The sequence below is a fragment of the Acomys russatus genome, chromosome 5 (genome assembly GCF_903995435.1).
Source record: "Acomys russatus chromosome 5, mAcoRus1.1, whole genome shotgun sequence".
NCBI lineage: Eukaryota > Metazoa > Chordata > Mammalia > Rodentia > Muridae > Acomys > Acomys russatus.
In genome coordinates this window covers 38,884,498-38,908,895 of record NC_067141.1, presented here as the reverse complement: position 1 = coordinate 38,908,895, position 24,398 = coordinate 38,884,498, and the positions used below count along the sequence as shown (strand labels likewise).

Below are 24,398 nucleotides of genomic sequence, written 5' to 3'. Positions count from 1 at the left end.
CAACCCCATAAAGCAAAAGGAAACAGAATTTAGATGAATTCCCAAGGCCACATGAACCAGATACAATTGCCTTCCACCCCACTGTGCAATACTTCCCCTGATGTGCTGCCTACGAAAGCAGGACTTTAGAATTCTAAAGCAGACTTAGAAGTAACTCATCTAATGATAGGACTAAAGACAGGATGTTTAGGCCCAGGAAGTTAGCTGCTGGCCAGTGCGAGTATATATTAAAAGAGGAGCTGCAAGGACAGTGGGGAGAGGTCTCTCAGTTCCCATCTCTGTGGCTGTAGTAAAAGTCATGCTTGTTCTGAAAACGTGGCATGTGAGAAGGAGCTGCCCCCAAGACAGGGTTGCTTCCAGGAATACCTCTCTTCAAGTTCTAGACACTGATGAAGCATTCAAGTCATCAGAATTCTGCAATGGAAGTGGGGCAGGGGGATACCTGCAAAGCATTGCAGTAGCTTTCCCCCACAGGACTGGCCAAGGAGAATGTAGATACGATACCAAACAGTGTTGAAAGGGGAAAGATGAACAGAGAGTGACAAGGGTCTCTAGCCGTAGTGCTTCTGAGCTTAATAAGGTGAAACCTTCTTAGTTTGCAGGATTGCATAGGCCATTTTCTTACAAACAAGACCATGTGAGAAAAGAAAAATTGGTTTTAGATTGTCCTTTTCTTTCATTCAAAGACACTGGAAAAGCCCAAGCACCATGTGATTCGATGGCAATACTCCAATGTATCTAGCGATCACCAGGACATGGACTTTTTATGGCTATTTATTCTCTAACCCAGGCCAACAGATACTCATCCCAGGGTTTTCCCTGCTGATGCTATTCAAATCTTATGTTGCTGTAGTGGGAAGAAGAAATCACATATATTCTTTATATATATATATACATACAGACATACACACACACACACACACACACACACACACACACAGCCCTTGGATGAAATAATGAATAGCAATGGAAATGGAGTCTGCAAACACAGTGAGAAAATAAATTAATTTATCCCCCGGTTCTTTAGTGCACAGCATTCTACTCCAACAGTTCCAAGCAGCCAGCTGAAGCAATGAGGTATACAGCAAAGTATTCCCAGCTGACTCATATAGTGTCTTCATGCAGAACCAGGGGGTTAAAATGTATGCCAAACATCCTGCTAGGAGGTCAAGATCCAGGAGGACCCCTCCATTATACACTGTGTCTTCCGGGCAGAGGGAAACGAGGCTCAGAGGACACGTCTAGGGAGGTCCGCATTGTAAAGCCACGCTGACAGAGATTCTGACACGGTTGGGACCATGTCAATCCATGCCTATCACCATGGGGCTCATGGTAAAGGGAGCTGAGGGACCATCCTCTTCCTTTGTGACCCTTTTCATAGGCGTGTGTGATCTTCCAGGGAACTTCTACTTGTGTCTCTTGCTGAAAGCCCCTCAGCTGGTTCAGTGTTTTTCTCAAGTCCTGAGTTGCAATTTGTCCTCGCAAGGGAATAATCATTTCTTTTTAAATCTACAAAGGAAAAAAAGACACTTTTAGTAGATGCCTTAGAACACATTGAGTCATGCAGGTGGACTGGACTTCAGGCTTAGTTAGGGTGTTCAGGGAATTCCTGCTGGCCCAGGCCTTGGGCATATGGATTCCAAACACTCAACCATATCCAAACCCAGGGCTTCTCGCATCCCATGAGTCCATGAAACTCTTAATTCCCTATGTTGTCACTATGTGGGGCACTGGTCACCACCTAGCAGGGAGAGATGTGACTGGCCAAAGTTCAATGAGGTCCAACAGGAAATGTGGACCTTAGGAAGGATCAAAGAGATGGGTTAAAATGGTGAGTCAAGATTCCAGAGCTCAACTTTCCGCAAGAAAGCTGCCCTCAGCTCTATGGTACCTACAAAAGTCCCATCATCTGAAGGTCACATCAGATGCTTCTGAAGCCCTTCCTCTTCTGTTCACAAAGGAAATGTAAAGAAAACATTAAATAGGGTAGTAGGCGTTGGGGGAGACTATAGGGAAAAGGACATTAAACACTGCAAACATCTCTCTGGGCTGTGATTCCTGAGTGGATTCCAGCCGCCATTGGCTCCTGCCTTTCTTGCCTAGAGTTCTGATGTGCCTCAGCCCAGACCCAACCCCTTCCCGATAAGCAACCCAGAGGACTCAGTGCTGTGCTTTGATCTCTTAGCCCACCCACTGTGAATTCACATCATAGGTAGTTAGGAGAGTATAACATTCTTTTTTATTCCTTTGACTTGTTAACCTTGAGCTAACTGGGCTCAAAGACTGGCTGGAAGCTGTAGGTGATGGCTTTAGGGAGCCAAGGTTGTCACTCAGAGGTAGAGTGTGCACCTAGGGGTAGTGTAGGAAGCACCGAGCTCAACCTCTGGTACCAGGACGAAAAATTATTTCTTAGTTTACATTTTAATGTTAAATGATGATTTTTCTAGACAAAAGAACTAACACGTGTATATGTATAATGAGATATATTTAATAATATAACCAACATTTATTGAGCATATACATAAGATAAATCTTCACACCCACTTTGTGAGACAAATACAATTATCTCTCGCTTGCAGATGAAGATGTTGGAGGACAAAGCCTTATAGTCAGCACATGAGTCCTACCTGCATGGGTCTAGATTCCAGGTTCTTCTACATTGTCTTAACTTGCCGGTGCCTTAAAATTGAATTTAAAAAAAAAAAACCTAAAAGGTACTTCTTATTCTATTTGTATTCAATTGCCAATGACATAAAATAGAGTATTTAATTATTTCAATTTAAGTATTAATTTTTAAAATAGGGGTTCAGACATCAGAGAGAAAGAAGGAGAAAGAGATGAGGGGAGTGAATCAGAATGAATACTCTAGAAATTCTTGCAGTTTGTAAATTTTAAGATTATTCACATATTAAGAAGATAAAAAGTTTGAGTGGGTAGGTCAGGATGAAAGAATGACAAAAGGAATAAACTTGCCTTTAGCTGTAAGAAACTACTGGGTGGTAAGATGGCTCAGCAGGTAAACATGCTTGCTGCCAAGCCTCGTGTCCAGAGTTCAATCCCCAGGATCCACACAACATAGGGAGAAAACAGACAGCTGGCTTCCAGCCCTCCATAACATGCCTGCCTGTGCTCATGAACCCTAAGGCATACTCAACAACTAACTAGGCCCAATGATGGGAAACAATGAGTAATGACTTGCGTCCCCCTGTCTTCTGGAGGATTTGCTATAGTCCTGGGTCTTCAAGAATAGAAGATGCCTTGTCAAGGCTACAGTGAGTCAGCATGGGCAAAGTCCAGTGCCTAAGGACAATGATTCCTGAGCAGATCCCAGGCCATAATTGTGGGATGATTCAGATATTCCTTGGCTCCTGCCTCCCTTGCCTAGAATCCTGATACCCCTCAGCCCAGGCCTAACCCCTTCCTGGGTTCCAGATGACCAGCCCAGAGGACACACATTGTGCATCCATCTCTTTGGCCATCTGCTATGAGCTCACATCATGGACAGTTATGAAAATACAGCCTTCCTTCCCTCTGCTCCTTTGGCCTTCCCCTTGCAAGTACTCATCTGCCACTGCAGGATAACACACTCTTTTCCCACTGATGGAGGAAAGAGTAAAAGGCTTAATTCTAATCCCTTTCTTTTGCTAAGTCTTGCCTAAAAAAGAAAGCCTCCCCTGATTTCAAAATTAGAAATTGTCTGTTTTGTTATGGATGTACATAGGTCCACCCTGGGTTATAGTGGAAGATGCCCTTTTGCTGATTTCTAGTTAATGGTATGACTTAAAAAAAATTTATATATATAGCACCTAACTATGTTGCCCAGGCTGACCATGAGCTCCTGGGTGTAACATCTTCAGCTATAGTTATGGTCACACTGCCTTACTTAGGACTATACCTTTTGATATGTAAAATTCCAGTGTCAGGAGACTCTTTCTATGACCCAGGAAAGAGTTAAGCAGGCTGAGGCAAACAGCAAGCCCCCTTTCTGAAAAGTCCAAATAAACCCCAGAAGAGCCAGGATTTTCCTCACACACCCGTGCATGCACACACACACACACACACACACAGAGAGAGAGAGAGAGAGAGAGAGAGAGAGAGAGAGAGAGAGGAGTTGCGAGAGAGAGAGAGAGAGAGAGAGAGAGAGAGAGAGAGAGAGAGAGAACAATCAAAATTTAATGTGCCAGGGTGTGGGGGCTGGGAGTGGACAGCCCAATAGCAGAGCGTTGACCTAGCATGGCAGAGTCCTGGGTTCTAAGCTCACTGCTGTAAAACAAACAAACAAATGAGTGAATAAAGGGGCCGTTGTTGTCACAGAATAAAGTACTGCTTTAACTGACAGCTTTTCTTTCTCTCTGGGCCACACCCTCTCCGGTGCTGAAAGGGCAAACTGGAACAGAATAAAAATGCTACAGGCATGCTGGCTGCAAGTGAACAGGACATTGGAAGGGCAGAGCAGTGCCTTCACTCTGTTTCCCTTCCTTTAAGTAGGTGGAACTATTTTTCCGTGGTGCGACTGTGACAAGCACTGGGCCCCAGGTTGTTTTATCACATTTTGGCAGAACCTCAAGCAATCCCTGTCCTTTTTAAATCCCTCCTGAGACTTGAAATTTTTCAGTCAGAAAGTCTAGCTTGTGAATGGCTGCAAAGGAGATAAAAATGTGGTTAAGATTTTCAGTCGATCCCAAGTTATAATGACTGTTATTCTATAAGAGTTTCTCAGAAGATACGGAGTCGAGTTGCCGAGGCTTACCAGGCAGCCTGAGCTTCCCACAGCAGGAATTACAGCGATGTTTTGCAATGAAGCTTCTAATTGCATCTTCTCCTAAATTGGCCGGTCCAAACACCATCCCTCTTGATCTAGAGGAAATATCAGAATATCAATTAGATCACAGCTGAGAAAGAGGAGTCCAACCAGGATTCTCTGAGATTGTGAACAGTATCCCTAGTAACCTAGCCACTTAAAGGAGCCAACAAAGAACTGGGCGCTTTGGGAAAGTAACATTGTTAGGTTTGCAAATTTAAAATTCAAATGCACTTAAATCTTTGTACCCAACTCCAAGACCTACTGTGAAACTCATTCCAACACTAATCTGATAGAAGAGTGAATTTTCGATGTGCTACATTAAAACAAAATACAGTGAAACCCTTTTTAATGCATATGGGGTGAGAGAATGACATTCATTACCATATGCTGCACTAAAACACCCCAAAGGTAAAGGATAGAATAACTTTGCTATGGAACACACCTTCTAAAAAGACGCCTACGCATTGCCGCACGCCCAAATCCTTTTCTGAGAATGACTCTTCCCCAAATCAGACACTTCAGCGGGCAACAGAACACGGTATTCCTAGCATTCTGAAAGCCACTTTCGACCCTGCTAGCTATTCCAACTGGGTTCTTTGTGGAAAGGCAAGACAACTATTAGGCAAAAAAGTTTGTGGAAAGAATCCACAGATGTCCGGAGTAGGTAACAGAATTAATAAAAAGTAGCTTCTCTCTCTGAGACACGTTTTGAACTTTCCAACATAAAGATCCTCAGCAGATTCCAGGCTTGCTGTTCACACAACCGTTATTCTTTAGAATTTGACCCTCCACACAACACAGGACAGAACGCACCAGAAATGCCTCCAAAGAAAGCTTATGAAAGCTAATATTTTATTTTAATGGCATGCACAGTGGAAACAGCACATTTTAAAATCTGAACTCAATTACCGCTCTTAAATACCATGTCTTAAGAAAGAGGAAAAAAAAAAAGAGCCCAGCAGACTGTCACAAAGGGAAACAATAAACTTTGCTTCTGAGGAATGTGGCTTTTCAAAAGGGACATGGTGTAAAAATGGACTTTTTTTTTCCATCCTAGGATTGAAACATTTATCTCAATTTCCACTTCCTTTTGGCAGAAGAACAGTGGCTCTCTGAAGATGTGCCAAGCTCAGAATGAGGGCTGATGTCAATTTGATCTCAGATTGCCTCGCGCTCTGTGCCGGGTAGGTGGAGAAAACCTCTTGGGAAGACAGGCTGGAAAGACACTGGGGATTAGCTTTCCTGGTTACTCAATCGCTCTCACAAAGCATAGCTCTCTGGTGGTATCTACCGGCAGCATAAACCACTTCTTGTTAACTGTGCCTCGATTTCAGTCCAGCTGGAACGACAGTACCTCAGTCAGGTGAAAACTGGAGGGTGGCAAGGAAAAAAAAGGGGGGGGGGCAGACTCGGTATTTAGACCAGAGTTCTCTTATCTGATAAAGTGGGAGCATTTGTTCAGTCATTAGCATGGAAGACTCCCTTTGGAGTCTCTGGGTGACCTCATAGGAAAATTTCACTTGTTTGTTTCTCATACCACCCATTTTTGTCCTCCTCAGAAGGCATAAAGACACCCAACTAAGATATAATATCTTCAAGTAAAATATGGATGTTATTTGTCTCTAGGAGCTTTGTGAAAATTAAAATAAAATCATCAAAATACCCACAAAATTTATATATCAGGGTCATGATGACTCCGGAAGCAGGGAGAATGAGGGGGCTGCAGGGAGATTTCATTTGCATGGATATTCCACAGCATGCTCCAAGTCTTGCCTTCTCAGATAACTAAGTTTTCAAAGAAAACACAGCTAGTTGTTTTGCAGATTTTTATTTTTTTTTTTTTACAATACAGGAAAAGCAGGTGGTAGCTCGGTTCTACTTATAAGGAAACTCTAATTAGTGTCATCTATAGATAGTCACTAAAGCACATCTCATCACCATTTCATACTTGTCAAATGCTCAAAACCATCAGGCAGTAGGCTAAACAGATACAATCCCAAACTACCTAAGTGAGGCATGTTAGGGAGAGTTAGAAACAGTGGGAGGAGGCATGAGAAAAGATATTAGAATTATTCTACAAAGTCATAATCCCTGTGCATAAACAACTGTTCCCTTCCATTGACTCGTTGGCCTTACAAGGAAGTTAGAACCTTGAGCGAGTCTCAGTTTTATCATGTGTAAACTGGGATTAAAACTAACAGGGGGTGGAGCACATGGAGTTTCATGGAAGAGTTAGGGAATAGAAGGACTTGGAGGGATCAAGAGCTCCACAAGGAGACCAGTGCAGGCAACAAATCCTGGTGGGGGAGGGAGGTGTGCAGAGACTGATGCACCAAGCAAGGACTATGCATGGTGAGGACCTAAACCCTCCGCTCAGATGTAGTAGGTAGGCAGCCCAGTCTCCTTGTGAAACCCATAATACGGGAAGTAGGGGCTACTTCTGACATAGACTTTGGTCCCCACACGTTGATCACTTCTCCCTATTGGGGCGGCCTTACCAGGCCACAGAGGAAGAGTATACCGGCAGTCCATATGAGATTTGATAGGCTGAGGAGGGAGGAGGGATCCCCTTTCTGAGGACTCGGGGAGGGAGGGAGAGGGTGTGAGGGAGGGAGGGTGGGATGAGGAAGTGACTAGGGAGTTTGCTATAATATAAAGTGAACAAATTTTAAAAACTGAGTTGTTACATGGGTGAGATCAATTGCTTTAAATCTGTGCACCTCAAGCTTGAATTTACATACCAGTTCGCCAGAAGAGTTTATAAAAGTTCAGATTCCGGTTCATTAGGTACAGAGAAGGCTCAAAGACCATGCATTCCCAGCAATGTCCCTGGCGATGATGTTGGCCTATGGCTCACACTTCGTTTAACAAAGATTTCACGTGAGCTTCATTGATTAATTAGATAGAGTCCTAATGGAACTAATTAGTTGAGAAAGAGTAAAACTTAAGGTCACTATAAAAACCAAATCCACAGAGTTGGACATTTCCACAATGGAACCATTCTATGCATTTCAGGAGACACTGTCCTCAAGTCATGGAAAGCAAACCTGCCATAACAATTTTATAGAATTACATTGAGGAACTTTAAAAAAAAAAAAAAAAAAGTACAGAGGGGGGCGCCCTATTCAGACATTGCAATAGAATGCCAAGCCTAAGCATGTTTTTTCTAATTCCCTGTGTGACCTTAATAGAAATTGAAACCCACTTCCTATAGAATGCAATTAAATACCCAACTGTCAGGTAGGATAATATAATCTTAGTTTCTAAAACGATAGAGTATTCAGGTCATATTAAGTGATATACGCCAAGGTCAAAATTTAATGAACAATAGACAGAGTACACATAAATTGTATTCATTATATATGCAAAAAGTCTGCACTGAAAAAATTGTAAAGAAATTCCTCATAGAAAAAAATTTTCCTAATACAAGCCCTTGAGCACAGAAGACTGCTAAAGAAATAATACACTTAGCTAAAAACACTTTAGCTGTGCTACACTAAAAAAAATAAAATAGTTCATTATACCACAAGTTGAATATGGACTCAATAGTCAAATAAATATCTCAGGAATTGGATGCTGCAGAGAAGCACTGTGCAGCCTCTGTATCTTCCTTAGCCCATCCGAGCCAACTAATACCTAACACACTTCTGGTAGATGAACATCTTCTTGGAAGACCCTGAAGATGAGCCATATTCAAATTTAGTAGAATCATTTGGTGAGAGACTGGTGCAGAAAAGCAGTTGATTATTTAATGAGATCCCGTAGAAGAAAAAGTAAAACTTCCACATTTCACTGTGTCAAAGATCTCCATTTATTTAGTCCTACATGTTTGCTGTGACCTGACAGACAAGTGTAGTCTCTCAGTTTGACCAAAAGAGGAAATACTAACCCAGCGTGGCTAGCATAATCTCAGCAGTAAGGAGGCAGAGGCTCAACAATCCAAAGCCCAAAGCCACCGTGAGCCATACAACAGTGAGACTTCATCACAATTAAAAACCAAGTTCCTTAAGAACTAAAAGCGTTATTCCATTCGTGGTTCTCAAAGTACCCCTAGGCCTGGGGCATCAACCTCACATGCAATGGGTGAGAAATGCAGATCATTTAGCCCTACTTCAAAACAACTAGGTCAGAAACTCTGGAGGCAAAATCACAGCAATCTGTTTTCACCAGTTCTCCTGCAGACCACGATGGCAACACACACTTAACTACTGTTGTTCTCCTCCATATTGATCAGTCGTCAGTCAATCAGCACCGGCACGTCTTTTCATTCTACCTTTGACAGAATACCTAAGAGCCTTAGTGCTGAGACCTTCAAAAATCAAAATAATAATAATAATGATAATAATAATAATAATAAATAATGAGAAGAAGAGGAAGAAGAAGAAGAAGAAGAAGAAGAAGAAGAAGAAGAAGAAGAAGAAGAAGAAGAAGAAGAAGAAGAAGAAGAAGAAGAAAGAAAGAAGAAGAAGAAGAAGAAGAAGAAGAAGAAGAAGAAGAAGAAGAAGTCATCCTGGGAACGCAAAAGATGAGTGAATGACTCATCCCTCTATATAAGTTGGCTCCGACTTAAGTTGGACAATGTGATGCCTCATATTTAAGCCATGTGGCTTTGAGCTCTAAGAATGTGGCTACAGAATAGCACTCCATGTTCTCAGCTATTGCTCAGTTTGCCTTTCAAGAGACTGGCTGGGCACAGCGACAGCCAGGCCAAAGCGAAGGCAACACAGGAAGCTGTTTCTGCTCCTGCATTGTTTTTTATGTCAAACTAATCTCACAAGAGCAAGCCAAACTTACACCTTTTCCTCTTCCGTTCAGACCAGTAGAAAGCATAAGACTCAAATTTGAAACCAAAGTCCGGAGACCGCACTGATCTTTATAATTCCCATTTATGCTGACTAACCCAGTTCTAGAATTGAATTTATTTCATGTTCATTCACTCTTTTTACTCATTTCCTAATTGAGGTAGCTTAGAAAAATCTTGTTTTTAAGTGTAACAATCTTGACTTGAGTCTAAAAATATTGTTTTACATTGATGTGCAATAACTATTGGGAAACTTTCCTGGGATGTAAAAGACACATATGTGTTTAAAATTCTCCAAAAAAATTGAGACAGACCTCTGCTCACAATGTCTTGGTCATTTCCACTCTCTTAATTTGGTTTTGAAAAAAGTAAAAGTACTGGGTTCAGTGGTAAACAGCACTGGCTGCTCTTCCAGAGGACCTAGGGTTCAATTTCCAACACTCATGTGTCAATTCACAACTGTCTTTAACTCCAGTTCCAGGTGACCCAATGCCCTTTACTGGCCTCTGTGGAAACCAGGCATGTTCACAATGCATAAACATACATTCAGGCAAAACGCCCATAGATAGAATAATAATTCCATTTTTAAGTTATGAAAAAAGAACCATTAAGCAACATATAATCTATGTATATAACAAAACATTATATGATATGCAGTATAGTTTTTATATTTTTATGCAACAATTAAAAATTATGTTAAAAACATGAACAAATTGAATGCATTCTTCTAAATTATAACACATAAGCCAACTCACTGTTTGTCTTCTGGTTTTATAACAGATGGGTCTGTCAAATTTTCTCCAACACCTTAAAAGAAGAAACAAAGTTCACTTAGCAAATGAGCGTTCATTTTCTCAGAAATGCGAGAAAACAATAACCAAATTCTGTTTTCCTTTTTTACGTTACATACAAGCCAGATGTGGTGACTTACCCCTGTCATCCCAGCACTCGTGGGGGGGGGGGGGTGGCTAACACAGGAGAATTGTAACCAGTTCAACGCCAGTCTGAGCTATATGGTGAATTCTAGGCCAGCCTGCTCTGTAGTATGGAGACTCTGTCTCATTTATTCCAAAGTAAGTTACTGAAAGACCATGCTAATTAAAGGCGCTATGTAAATTGTTCAGGAAAGTTTTTCAATATAGGGTGTCCTACATCAGCCCACTCTGAAATAATAAACACCTGGCCACAAATTAGTGTTTTAATGGTGTCATAAGACTTGCTGATAGTGGCACCTATCAGTAGATCTATGTATCTCCATTCATTCACCAATTGTATGCACTAAGGCATCTAACTTTACTTTCTCTAATTCTCATGAAATTAAAATATTATCCTCATATCCTCAATTTACATCTTATCCTCATTTACATCAATAAGTACATTGATGTTCAAAGAGACTGAGGAATTTACCAAAGATTGCTTATCCCAGTAGTGGCCATAACACGATTAAAGCTGGGGCATTGCTGTGTTCCTCCCACCAGTTCATGGTCTCCTTAGATGGCCTCCCACAGCGCTCAGCGAGGGTGAGGCCCTGGGAGGTTTTGCAGGTACGGCCTCTCTGCATCAAAGAGACACATCAAATGCTATATCTATATATAGCACTTATAAACAGTAGAATAAAACGACACCAAATTCTTGATCTGAGAGCCAGCTCCACCTGTGTGTTCAGCTGAGAAAATTCTTTGAGGTGCATGCTTATGCTCTGTGCACTTTGTGGAATGTATCTTCAATGAAATTTAGTTTTGAAAAGAAAAGAGCAAAGCCTAAAAAGATAACATGGGTGCAATTTAAGGCCAAACTTAATCAGAACTGGGTTCAATACCAAAAGTAAGCCTCTGTGACAACATACAAGCACTGAGGGGGCCAGTTTCCAACAGTGATGACAGTTCATGGAAGCCAGTTAGACGGTGCATGAGCCAGCTAAGGTGTGCCCAACCACTTCTGAGACCACTCCCTAACCAGGGCTTTTTTTTTTTTTTTTCCTCTTCCTGAAACACACTAACTTTTTAGGGTGATTATTCAAAAGTTATATGAATTTTAGAATATTGTTGTGTATTGCCACTTGTTGGAAAAAAGTTAATGTTTTGTGAAAGCGGAAGAGGGAAATTTCAAAGGACTCCATCCCCAGACAAAGTACTACAGAAACCAAGGACTGCTGAGAGAGAGAGAAAATTCGTCTTCTCCAGGCATGAGCTGCAATACTGGGGACCCAATACTCATCCCTGAAATCATGTGCATATGAGCAAAACTAAATGGGCTCTGCAAATTATATTTTTATGCTGTGTCTATATAGAATATATATTTTTTTCAAAGGAAAAGTGACCATGAATTTGAGTGGGACTTGGGGAAGGAACACGGGCATGCTTGAAGAAAGAGGTCACAGGAGAGGCTGGAGGGAGGAAAGGAAAGGAAGGAAGGAAGGATGTAAGTATATTTTAATTAAAATAAGAAATTCTTTTTCAAAACAAATTACACATTTTTTAAAAAACAAAAGCTCGTGTTTGCAAAGCAGTATCTTTTAAATATTTCTACTGTCGTCTCTCTCTTTTGGAATAGTAAGCCTTTCACATGAAACTGTAATCCTTACAAACTTTTCTGCTAAGAAGTTGATTTTTTTTTTTTTAGGAAAATATCTTAAGTAGTCTAGAGACTAAAGCAGGGGTGTTCACCATTTGTATGGGGGGAGGGGCTGGTTCAGGACTCTGTGAACCTGGTGAAACTAAAGGGCCCTTTTCTGAAAATGTTTTAATATATAATTTAAATATATCACACCTTAAAGGAAATCAATGATGCTGAAAAAGTTATCAAGATATTTTCACTGCTGTATGACGGTACATACACGGGCTTCTTCATTAGTACATTCAATAACAGGGTCTACCTGAGGTCGGCTGCCCACTAGCATATCTAACAAGGGATAGTTACAAACAGTATTTTGAAATGTCTGCCTGCATCCCAAGGTGCTGTGTTAATATCTATGGCTCCTCTTGCATCACAATTAATGGTGTCACTGTGAGTTTTGGTCTGGATAATAATGGAAGATGGTGAGTTTCAATTATGGGTTAGTAGCAATAAGGTATGACTTAGTTTTTCATCAACATTTACCAACACTCCAAGTCTGTCCTTTAACAGCCCCTAACCTGGCAGCTTTTCACATTGATTTTGAATAGGGCAAAAAAACAGTTGGGCCAACATACAAACACAAGGGAAGTATGAAAATCAGACCTGGTTGAGCCCTTGCATTGTCAAAGCCATGGGAAGGAGCTCTTTGTGCTCCTTTTCTTGTCACATAGACAAGAAGGGGCAGCTGATGGAGCCCTGAACAAGCAGAATCACAGGTGGAAGTGTATCCCAGCACCGCAGGTAGATAGGCTGACTGCTTCAGAGCCCTTACTGTTTTAATTAAGCACAGACCAACTTTAAGCCTGGCGCTTATGACAATGATTAAAGTTTTAGGCCCATGTCTAAATCAAGTTACATTTCAGCCAGGGTTGTGTACAGTAGCTGAAAAAGGACAATTCGTTGGAAAAGAAGAAAATCTTCGCAGGGTTAAAAGCAGGGAGTAGGGGGGTGGGGTGTCTGTCTAAATCTCTTTCGATATCCCTGAGTTCCAGTTTTCACATCTAAAAGTGTAGCATCTCCATCCTTATCAGAGAGAGCTATTGGGAAAATTCAATGTGCTGTATCTGACCCATAAGAAGTTTTAAATGTTGGCTGTTATCCTCATTTTCTTTTCTCTATCTAGAACCTCCCGTGAAGTCAAATATAATCTTCTTACCAAGGGTAAAGTCATGTTTCTATCTCATTCCCCTAAAGTGTATTTCCTAACACTTACAGAGCACCTTGCAAAGAGGGGGTTAAAGAGTATTTAACCCATCAACCCATTTCTCTATGTTAAAGCTTAACTCCTAAATACACATTTTGAGTTGTTCTAATGGAAAAGTGGCTTTGTGGTTTGTTCACAAAGAGAGAAGCCCCAAGTGCCAACAGTTCAGTGCCTTTCACATTCACCAGGTTAATTCACAGGGCTCTCCCAGCCACAGCAGAACTTCCCAACCCAGCCCATCTGACTTCAGTCTCTCCTGATAATTGGAAAATATAGACCAAATCTGATATCTAATTACTCTCTTAACTGATGACCTCTCTTTACCCATACCCAGAGAGTCCCAGAAACTTTTGTAGAACCTTATCTAGCTTGGCAATACCAATGACCTTCTATTCCTTCTACACAACCACATTACCTCTCTGTAGTAACCTCACTCATGACGATGTAGGTGAAATTGCCTTATTGAACAAAAAATTAATATGGTATCACCAAAAATCCATTCAAAATAGGATAAGAAAAAACTGAACATTAGTCTAATTTGAAATACAATTGTTTTTAAGTTCCATTGCTGGGAATTAACTACTGGGCCTCAATTGTAATAATGATGATTCAAACCCTCCCATGTAAAAAGATTTTAAGTGGAAGAATACCAGAAAATGTCATTATAATTATAAATAATGGGAAATTGGTCACGCCTCTCCTCAGAGTTGAGCCTCCTGGCCTGCTGTGGCCATTTCCAGGCTAACTGCCCGTGTGTTCCTTTCTGCTTCGTGCCCTCACAGCAGTAAGGGTTTGATACATGTACAGAACTTGCCCCACTTGAGCTTCTTAATGACTTAATAACTAAATGACTAAAGGCATAATATTATTTTTTCCATTTACAAATGAGGAGGTGAGACTCAAGGCAAGTAGTCCTCAGGGCATACAGCTAGTTCACAGTAGATCCTGGCAGAGTACATCAACTCTCCAAAACTAGAAATACTCATAAACAAAAGGCAATATAAATGTGAACAAAAAAATCTTAAAAACACAATTTTCCTTTCCAACTTTGTTTAGAGTTAGCCAGCAATAGTATTATAACTTTATACTTACTGTCGTAGACTCATGCTCTTCCATGAATTCCACCCAACAATTATCTAGTCCCCTAATACATTTTGTGATACCCGTTCTGTATGTTCTGTGATGTCTACTCATGCCTTCTTTGAAGGTCAATGTTTTGACAAAGTTGACTTGCAGTGACCTATTTCAGCAATTCACATAATCACTCAGGAAAAGAATAAAGTTAATTTCTCCCCCCACCCCCTGCCCAAGACTATAATCACAGAATTTGTTCTGTTTAATGTCACTTTGGATTACTAAGAGACATAAAAATCCTCAAACATAAACATCATTAAACTAAACCCTATTCAAGTTGAAATACAAAACACACTAAAGAGTCATCATTAATTCCTTCCAGTTTTTCTTTGGTTGTTTGCTGTTGTTGTTTCTGGTTTTGTTTTTGAAAAATCTCCACCCAAGACTCAAAGCAAGAACACAAACAGTGGAGCACAGATGAAAACCATCAACATCTCTCCAACCAGAGCTACAAAACAGATGCCTTCAGCACCCCCACTCTGGGCATATATTCATCAAGTGCTAGCTGGAATAAGAAGCGGGATTCTTTTGGACATATCAATTCAGGAAAAATTATGTTTGAGCTTAAGAAATATAATACAGCTTTGAGAACACAGGAATACCAAAAGACAGACATACTTAATAACATGTTCAATGGTTTAAGTGTAGATGGGTCACTGAGCATGTGACACAAATTTCAAAGTGAGTTTGCATATTCCTGGACATTGTTCCTGATGTCAATCTCAACATTTCCCAGCCCCCAACTTGGTGTTGGCAAGAACTGGAAAACTAGAAAAATCAGAAAAGAAAAGAAGAAAGTTCGGGCTGTTTAAATGCATGCTAAGATGGTTATTTCCTCTCAGAATGACACTCTCAAAGAAATACAGCAGTGCAGCAAGGAGAAAAGAATATATAGGGTCAAACCAGCCTAAGTTGTACTTCCTGCTTCCCCTTTAAGAGCTGTGCAACCCAAGGCAATTTATTTAAACCTTCTGGTCCTAAGTTGTCAATAAAATATGTTTCAAGGTGCTACTTCTGGTATTAAGTGAGGTAACTATTATGACAGTTTCTAGGTCAAGTCTTTTATTTGAGTCCAAAGCTCCAGTCCATGAGTCAAAAGACCATGGCGCTTATTCTGTGCCCTCCTTACAAGGAACGCCTGCCTGCCTGAGACTCTCTGTGTTCTGGGATTAGCCATCCTGCAGGAGGTCGTGACAGTGGGAAATACTCTCATAGGCTCCCATTAAGTAACAGTGCAGTGCAGCCCTCTTTTGGTGCCAAGGACTTCCCTGAACTGTCACATCAAGGAATACATCAAAGAAAGCAAACTAAAATATAAATTGCCAAAGCAATAGATTCAGAATAATGAAAAGTATCCAGAATTTAAACTTTCCCATATATGTGAATACATATTACATTTTCTCATAAGCATAAGGCAAAGCAGAGGTATAACATTGAAACAAATGATATAAAAATAATTCCCCATCTAGTTCAATGTTTAAGATCTAAATACTAGGGGGCTGGAGAGGTGGCTTAGCGGTTAAGAGCACTGACTGGTCTTCCAGAGGACCCAGGTTCAAATCCTAGCACCTACGTGGCAGCTCACACCTGTCTGTAACACCGTTACACAGACACATATGCAGACAAAACACCAATCACCAATACACATAAAATAAAAAATAAATAAATGTTTAAAAAATATCTAAATACTATTGTCTGTCTACATTGCCCCCTCTATCTAAGAAGAAAACATCAGACTAGTACCCATGGTCATCACTGCACAATATCTCTGAATAAATACCTATATCTCTCTACCAAGCCAGGTAGAACACTTTCAGGGGCCCACCTCAGTTCTTGTGAGATTTCTGGAAGCTCTGCCTCCTTCCTGTATCTTCAATTAATTACCTTGCAAATCTAAAACCAGCAGCTCTCCCCGGGTATACTCATATGTCCAGTGAGAGAAAGCCAACATCAGCTCCTCCAGGGTGTTGGTGGGAGCGATTTCATCGCCATTGTTGTTATTGTATTTCCGGAACTCCCCTGTCATATACTTCTCAATGGTTAACCATTGGCTGGCTGAATGGCAGTAGATCAAGAAAACCTCTAGAAACCTGTCGGGGAAGAAGAAGCCAATGATCCCCCACAAGGCAGCAAGCATGGCAGTTAGCCTACAGAGCACTAGCCACAGAAGTCACCTACCCCTGGCCTTTCTGTGAAAAGAGGGAACACCACAGCCGGGAGGTTTGTTCCCACGTTTACTGGCCTCCCTTTTCTTTGAGAAAACTTTCCAACTTTTTTTTTTACAAGTACCAGATTCATCTTTTGTTGCTGGCCTCTATAAAATTCCTTATAAAATGGAAAAGAAAAAAGGATTTATTCTAATTCCTTAATTCCTCGGCACCAAGTTATGATCTGCCCCAATAAGTGAATACAAGCATATCAAGAGACCCAAGGGAAAATTGTGAGGGTTCATGATTGCAAACTTCCTAATTGGTTTAGGATGCTAGGGAAGCAGCTAAGCTTTAAATAGACATGTTTTGGGGCCATGATACTTCTGGGCATTAGCACCCAGCATCTGCCTGTCTCACCTAATTGAAATGTTGGTCATCAATCTGTCTGAACTTTTTTCCACTTGCATGAGTTCAGGAACTTAAGCCCAGGTATGCTGGAACACCTAATTCTTTGGAAGGAAGAATCCCAAAAAAGGCCATTGAGGACTTTCCCATGGGTCTGGTATTTCTCATGTCTAATGGGCTGAGAAGAGGTTAATAGGAATTATTTTTATACTGAAGAACCACAGTGCCAGGTTTACCTACCTTGGTGTGTAGGGAATGGTTTGTGGTTTTACTTGATTGAAGGTATAGATGAGTTTTTGAGCAGCTCTTTGCTGTTGAATTTCCTTTAAAAAAAAAAACAAGAATTAATTAAAAGTATATTTTTATATATTATCGATAATAATTATAGGAGAGGGGGTAATAAATTTGGGAGAGAATCAGGGCCATGGGAGGTGTTGAAGAGAGAGAATGGGGTGGAAATGCTATAAATAAAACATTGGTGAAATTCTTCTTAAAAGCTTATATATTGGTTTATTAGCAACATACTCTTAGTGTTAAAGATCAAACAGCTCCTAGACTGCCCAACATTTAATATTATTTAGCTTCTACCACTCTACACCCCAAAAGCAAGTGTTCTACATAACAAAAATAATTAAAACACACACACACACACACACACACACACACACACACACACACACACACACCTCTTCAAAAACAGATTCTCTTTGGCCTAGAAAAAACTATCTTAGACAAAGATGTAGCCAGACCTCAGTGGTTTTAAGTGGTCCATCCCAGCTCTGGGTATCTGAGCTTCAGGCTTACCCTAAGGCAAAGATGAAGCACGGTGCTCTCCTGAAAGATTTTATACCACGTCTGCACAACCTCTGGGAGGAAGGACTTCACGATGAAAACCTGCCCAGGCTTCAGCACATCATCCTCGGACCAGGTGCTGAGGACTCGCATGGCTTTGCGGAGGCCCCCACCCATTTCCTCCTGTGACAAAACCTGGATCATAGCAGCTCTGCCGTGCTGGGACCAAGAGGACATGCTCTTATCGAGGGTCAAAGGGGAACTTTCTTCAAGCTTGTAGATGGTCACTTCCTCCCCTGCTGCAATAAGAAGTGAGAGCCGGTTAAATAAGACACCAGGGCTGGAGTGTGAACAGTGCCCTGAGCAACAACTCAGATCAGTTGTCCCTGTGACCAGAAGTGGAGGCTTCTAGCAGAAACAAGAGCAAAGTCAGGATATGAGCAGGCCTGGCTTGCCCTCTTGTGAAGGTGAGGAGAGGAAGGAAGAACAAAGGGTCAAATGGCATAGAAGAACTAAGTTGTACTTATTATAAGCTAACTAGACAAAAACAGTATTGAAGCGGTATGAATATGTTGCCATTGTTGGAGTTTTTACTGGCTACATGGTTTGCTTTATAGTCTTTATAAGGCTGACCTAGCAATCAATATGTATCCCACACAAGCTCCAAATCTCTGCCTTAGCTTCCTGATTGATGAGATTATAGGCATGTGATATGACAACTGGCTCAAGACAAATATACCTCTAGAGACAGTTTAACCTCATGTTCTTCATTAATGCCCCCTAAGGAGCAGATATTTTTATAGCTACTCTTCACATAATATTAATACTATGCTGTTTACTGTATGTAAATTATATGTGTATCCCTGTCTTATGTTGTTTTCTGGGTGTGGTTTTATTTGTTTCTCTTGCTCCGTAAGGGGCAATTTTACCTCATCAATAATGCATGGTTTTACCCAGTGAGAACCACTCAGTACCGACAAGGTCATGCCCTGCGCTGCTACCTTTTTCTTTGGTACATTACAAAGCTACTGAAACCCTCCATTTTTCCCATCAGCAGGAGTGAATGGTAACATTTGTTTCAGTAGTTTGTTATACAGATCACATATGTTATCAGGGTTACAGCAAACTAGGACGTCAGATGTAGACTCAGCCCCACTTAAAAAGGCATTATATGCAACACACTGCTCCCACTTTGAGCTTATAGAAGAACCTTGGACCTCACCAATACAGTATTATTGCTACATAAGAGGGGTAACAATCCACAGAGGCTCCCTCGAGGTTGTGGCTCATTGGTTTCTTCTACCTTTGCCTGAAATATACCCTATTTGTTGTTGCTGTTGCTGTTGTTGTTTGTTTGCTTGTTTTCTGGGAACACCATATTAATCTACCAGAAAGGAAGCTATCTATTCCCTCACCCTTGTATCTAATTCCTTATCAATAACTGTATCTGGAGAATATGTGGTATAGTCTCAAATGTTTATTCTTGATGCCCAAGTAAATGCCACTGAAGGGCTCTTTGGAGTCCTAATTCCTTTAGGACTTTTGAGGAGAGCTATTGATTTGCAAAATGAAACGATGGAGCCAAATGGAAGAAGGAGGCATCTGCATGAACAATCAGAAGCCAACCTGGTCTCTGCCTCATTGGAAGAGTGTGCGGAGAATGAAGATGGAGTGCAGGGCAGGGGTCTTTGTTATATTGTCAACTGCTGTGCTTTATCCTGCTAGGAAGAAAACCTCGGGTACCCTTGGCTAACACAAACTGTTTTTCTTTACTGCTCTTGCTTTCAAAAGCTACACTTTCAGTCTGAAGAAAGAGCAACCCATGTACGTGAAACAAAACAAACAAATAGAAAACAACAAACAAAGGATTTCTCTTCCCATGCCTGTCAGCTTTCAGCAAACTGACATGTAGCACTTTCTTCTGTGTTCATTATATAAGGTTGGTTTGTTCTTTTCTTCCCTGTGCATGTCCAGCCTAGAAGCACTGAATGCCAGGTGCAGCATCACGCTTGCTTCCTAACTGCTGACCCTTGTAGGTCCCAGCCCCACTGCATCAGCTTCTAACTCTAAATGCTGGCCATTAACAAGAATTTCTACTTTGGGAAATGAATTTCCTTAATCTACAACATGGCCAAAATGAAATCTGTGAGCCAAGTGAGGCAACGTGGTTTCCTTTCTGTCGCATGCCAGCATTTGGCCTACCCTCGCCTATCCTCAAGAAGTGGGAGATGTTACTCACCGAACAGCTGGATCGGTGTAAACGGTATGGTCTGAGACAGCCTCATTAAATTATTCCTTTCAATGGCTGCAAACAAAAACAGATTGACTACTTTGGGTCTGCATCAATAATAAAACTTACACAAAGCCCCCACATACAAAAATACACATAAATTCCAGAATATTTCATCTCAAACATCCTTTATGTTTTCCATTAGCAAAAAATATTATAAATAATAGTTTTAAATATAAAATACACCTTAAACTGGAAGGATACCTTAGTCATAGGAAACATTTATATGAGGTCATATAACACCATCAAAGAAAGGGCTATCTCCTCGCTCTCCCAAATTAGACACTAACTCACATAATATGTGAGTCTTTCTTATAAATGGATTTTAATCTATGTTCCACACTCTCTGGTTTCTTTCTTTTTTTTTTTTTTTCCAAAGCAAGCCCGGTGCACACTGGTCTGTGGGGACATCTACTGGTGGTTTTGTGGAGTTCTCCTTTTTTTCCCCCCCAACACTAATTTTAATTAGAAGCAAGTGATCTGCATTTTCCTGCCAAGAGCCATAGCCTACAGATCAGAGACTGTATGAGTTACAGTATTCCTCCCCAGAGACTCTCTACAGCTGGCAGTTAGAGTCAAAATAATAGATTACTGCTGAGCTACAGGACTCAGTCATAGGAGCCTAGACTGAGGAAGCTGGAATCCACAGAACCATTATTCACCACAGAGGAGAATTCAGGATAAGACAGTCTACTATGGGACCCTAAACAAATGACCTTCATATAATAAGACTGGTAATTACAGTGCTGGTAAGATTGTGTTCACACTGAGTGCTAAACTCTGTGAAAGCCTTGTCCTTGTGTTATCTCAACCACTGAGAGCAGTGACCTCCAATGAACCACACATGGCACCAGGCCAGCTGGGCTACAGTGCTTTGCATCTCAAAATATTTGCCTCTTAATTCTCAACTAGCCCTTTGGCAGACTGTCTCTCAGAAAGGGCAAGGCCAGTCACTCCCACTCTAAGAAAGGCGGCTGAAGTGCTGTGAAGTATTTCTTAATAACAGAGACGAGACCCTTGACATCTCTATTTAATGGCATCTTTGCAAGGTACGTTTGTTGGCCTTATTCTGTGAAGGGAGGCATCTATTTAATGGTTATGTTCACTGAGGGAACGGGAGGGTACAGCCCTACCTTGAAGAAAGACTTTCAAGTCTGCTATCTTCCCATTCCAAAATATTAGCATCAGGCTGGGCTGTAGCTCAGTGGTAGAGCACTTCTCCCAGAAGGTTCTGGGTTCAAGCCCCAGAATGGTAATAAAAAGGGAACAGTACAAAGGAAGCTGTTCAAAACACTAAGATGTCTAGCTTTTGGCTAACTCCAAGCTTGCAAGAAAATTTTAGATACCAAGGGCATCTTCTCCTTCAAAATTTGGAACTTGCCAACACACACACACACACACACACACACACAGAGTTTAATGTGAATTCTCTTAAATCCCAACAATTTGTTTTTCTGAGTCAATGCCGTGCTTGGACAATCTAATTATTCTAATTACTAGAGTAAACAATTTTCTGAATGGAAGCTGTATTGATAACGTGGAGCTGAGGGATGCTCGTGTTTACAAGTACACAATCACACATATTTATCTCAGTTGGCCCGTCTGTACACACACTCTTCCTACCTGAATAATGGTGGTGAGGCTCTTGAGGGCTTTTTAAGGAGGCTGAGATCTCTGAAATCATAGAAATGATTGGCATTTTAATTACATGGCTGGAGATAAGTACATGTTTGTACACTGCCTTCAGAGTTACCATTAAATGGCTTAATCAGAACAGCTTCTCACTATTCAGAAAAGTTTGCCCAATATCCTTTCATGCATTATTGTGTTTGGTATCCTGACAGCTTCCAATCACTGGTGTAATATCTCCAAGCATATTTATATAGGGAATTGGAGAAAGACAGGTAATATTAGCCTCAAAGATGTATTTCCTCTGAACCAATTAAACCTCTGAGTTACAGAAGGCACACAGCTGCCCATCATGACATCCCAGAAGCATGATCCTCTAAGCTCCTTGCCAGCATGCACCTACCCATGCAAATACAATATTAACGGAAAATTATTAGCATACTACCTCACTGACTGAAACTCATCACAAAACATAAGTCTGTGCAAACACATAAGAGGGGATGGCTAGTGTCACACTATAGGATTTGTTAAGCTGTACCAGTACCCTGTGTCGGGAACACCCCCTCCAATGTTAACTCACTCTTTTCTATCTGTTCCAGCTCTAGGTCATAAGGCTCCAGAGAAATCCTTTGAAACAGTTTTGCTGTTCCATGAAAATCAAAATTAAAGTGGAGAAACTTCAGTCTCATGGCAACACTGCTTTACACTTACTAGAAGAAACAGCAGAGTGAGCCCAACTCTACAGAGCTCTCTGGCTCGTATTGTCAGATAGAGAATGGAGCAAGTGTCCTTTAAGGGGGCATGGTGGGGACTGTGGTCAGCAAAAACGGCTTTCATTTGTGAATTTAGTGTGTCATATAAACTTTCAGCTCCCAATCAGGCATGAGAGTGACTAAGGCAAGGTGCTCATCCTTCAGAAAAGTAAATAGAGAGGCCTAGAGAAAAGCACATTCAACCATAGCCACAACAGTTTGCTAAGTGATTTAAAACCAATGAGTACCAAGGTTTATGACTTGCCCTAATGTCACCTAGAAGATAAAAAGTCACGGTCATCTGATAGTGACAAAGCCAAGTTTCAATCCAGACGTCAACATCTAAGGAGCTTCAAGACCTTAGTGGTATTTTCTGAACATCCTTTAACTAAGCACCGACTCACTACATGCCAGACAGCACAGCACTCTTTGTAAGAGGAAGAAAAAGATCACAGAGAGCTGTTGACTGTATGAACAGGCCCTAGCATCCTATTGAAACCATATAGGAAAAAGTTTCCCCATGCAAGCACATGATTGGCTCTTAGTGTGTGTAAAACACAACACCATCAGTTGTTGAAGAGTCAAAATAAATCCAGTGGCTCTGCTCCAATTCAGAGAAACATCAAGAAAATTACAGTCAAAACAGGTTACTCAAGAAATTCCAAGGGAACAGTCCTTGGGTTCAATCCTCAGTACTATAAAATAGATACAGAGACAGACAGATAGGTAGATGATAGAAATGTAAAACCATATATCAGTCTTCATTCATCTAAGATATCTTAATTTTTTCTACTGAATTTTCTTTGTATGCATCCCCAAAACAAAGCAAAAAAGAATACAAAGTTAAGATATATATAAGTCCTAACAGGACAATGAATTCTATCACCAGTAAGATGAAAAATCAAAAATAAATGTTTAAATATAAAAACTTACTGTCAGCTTCATTTGAGTTTCTTCTTCTGTTTGGGGGGGAAACAAAATTATTTAGAAAATGCTTTTTTAAATCTTTCAACGACCAAAACACTGAAAAATTATCTGAAACAGCAATAAAGAGTATACATGTGTTTACATATACAATCATGTATGTGTATGGGAGTCTTTGCTCTATCTTATCCCTATTTTACCAGTAGAGAAATTTGTAGCCATACAGTTATTTTCATAGAAAAATTAATGCCAGTAAGGCATGTAAACCACTTATTATCTATGCCCCAAGCTAATTGAGAAATGGTGGTGTTAGTGGTTTTAATTAGCTGTGGGATCACAGAACATACATAAGATTTAACTGTGTTTGTGTTGTTCTGGATCAATTAAACTAAAGGGTGCCTGAACTATGCGAAGCAGATGCCTACAAATGAGTCTGCGAATGTCTCTGGACAAGCCCACAAATCAGTTTCATTAGCCCACGTGGCCCCTAAATGTTCACAGGCTGAAATTAGCTCTCTTTAAATTGTTACTTGCCCTGCTCAAGTGCACAAGTGGCCACAGGCAAGTCTGAATAAATGCATTCAAAGAATATCTCCAGTATTTAGGGTCCTTGGGGAAGAAAGTACAATTACAATTATTGTTTAATTTCATGCTGCAATAACCCACAACTCTGCATGAGCACAAACTACTGAACCTTTGAGAGAAGAAAGTGATGTGTCCTTTAGGTCTTGAAGCAGCCTTACACGGGTCTGTGGTGGCAGTTCCCAAGAAAGGCCATATCAGTAGAGCTGAGGACCACAACTGAACATAACTTTATACCTTCCTTCTATCAGCTGGCCTTCCCATGGGGTGAGTTCCCTTTACCTTCATGACTTTGTAGATATTTTGATGCTGAAG

General features: G+C 40.8%; 1 protein-coding gene across 4 annotated transcripts; it reads right to left on the bottom strand.

Moving 5' to 3' along the window:
- Positions 1-984: 984 nt before the first annotated feature.
- On the bottom strand, positions 985-24,398 carry LOC127189417 (transient receptor potential cation channel subfamily M member 6-like). Of its 4 annotated transcripts, none has more exons than XM_051146229.1 (10): positions 23,511-24,398; positions 22,406-22,468; positions 21,820-21,870; positions 20,146-20,211; positions 17,919-18,202; positions 17,355-17,437; positions 16,444-16,649; positions 10,361-10,412; positions 4,751-4,857; positions 985-1,509 (listed from the first exon to the last, which is right to left on the bottom strand). In XM_051146229.1, exons 1-10 carry the CDS (start codon positions 23,656-23,658, stop codon positions 1,376-1,378), a joined length of 1,194 nt encoding a protein of 397 aa, XP_051002186.1. In that variant the 5' UTR covers positions 23,659-24,398; the 3' UTR covers positions 985-1,375. The 4 variants fall into 4 exon arrangements, with proteins under 4 accessions (XP_051002186.1, XP_051002185.1, XP_051002188.1 ...); XM_051146228.1 differs by having other exon boundaries at positions 17,919-18,205; positions 23,511-24,395; XM_051146231.1 differs by lacking the exon at positions 22,406-22,468 and having other exon boundaries at positions 23,511-24,396.

Bases quoted from the DNA above. Each gene is read 5' to 3' on its own strand.
- LOC127189417 (XM_051146228.1), bottom strand. From the start codon at position 23,658: ATGATTGTATATGTAAACACATGTATACTCTTTATTGCTGTTTCAGAT. The intron at 21,871-22,405 runs GTGAGTTAACAT...CTATGATTTCAG, and splicing joins GCTGGAACAGATAGAAAAGA to AGATCTCAGCCTCCTTAAAA. The intron at 4,858-10,360 runs GTGAGTTGGCTT...TATTTCCTCTAG, and splicing joins ATAAAACCAGAAGACAAACA to ATCAAGAGGGATGGTGTTTG.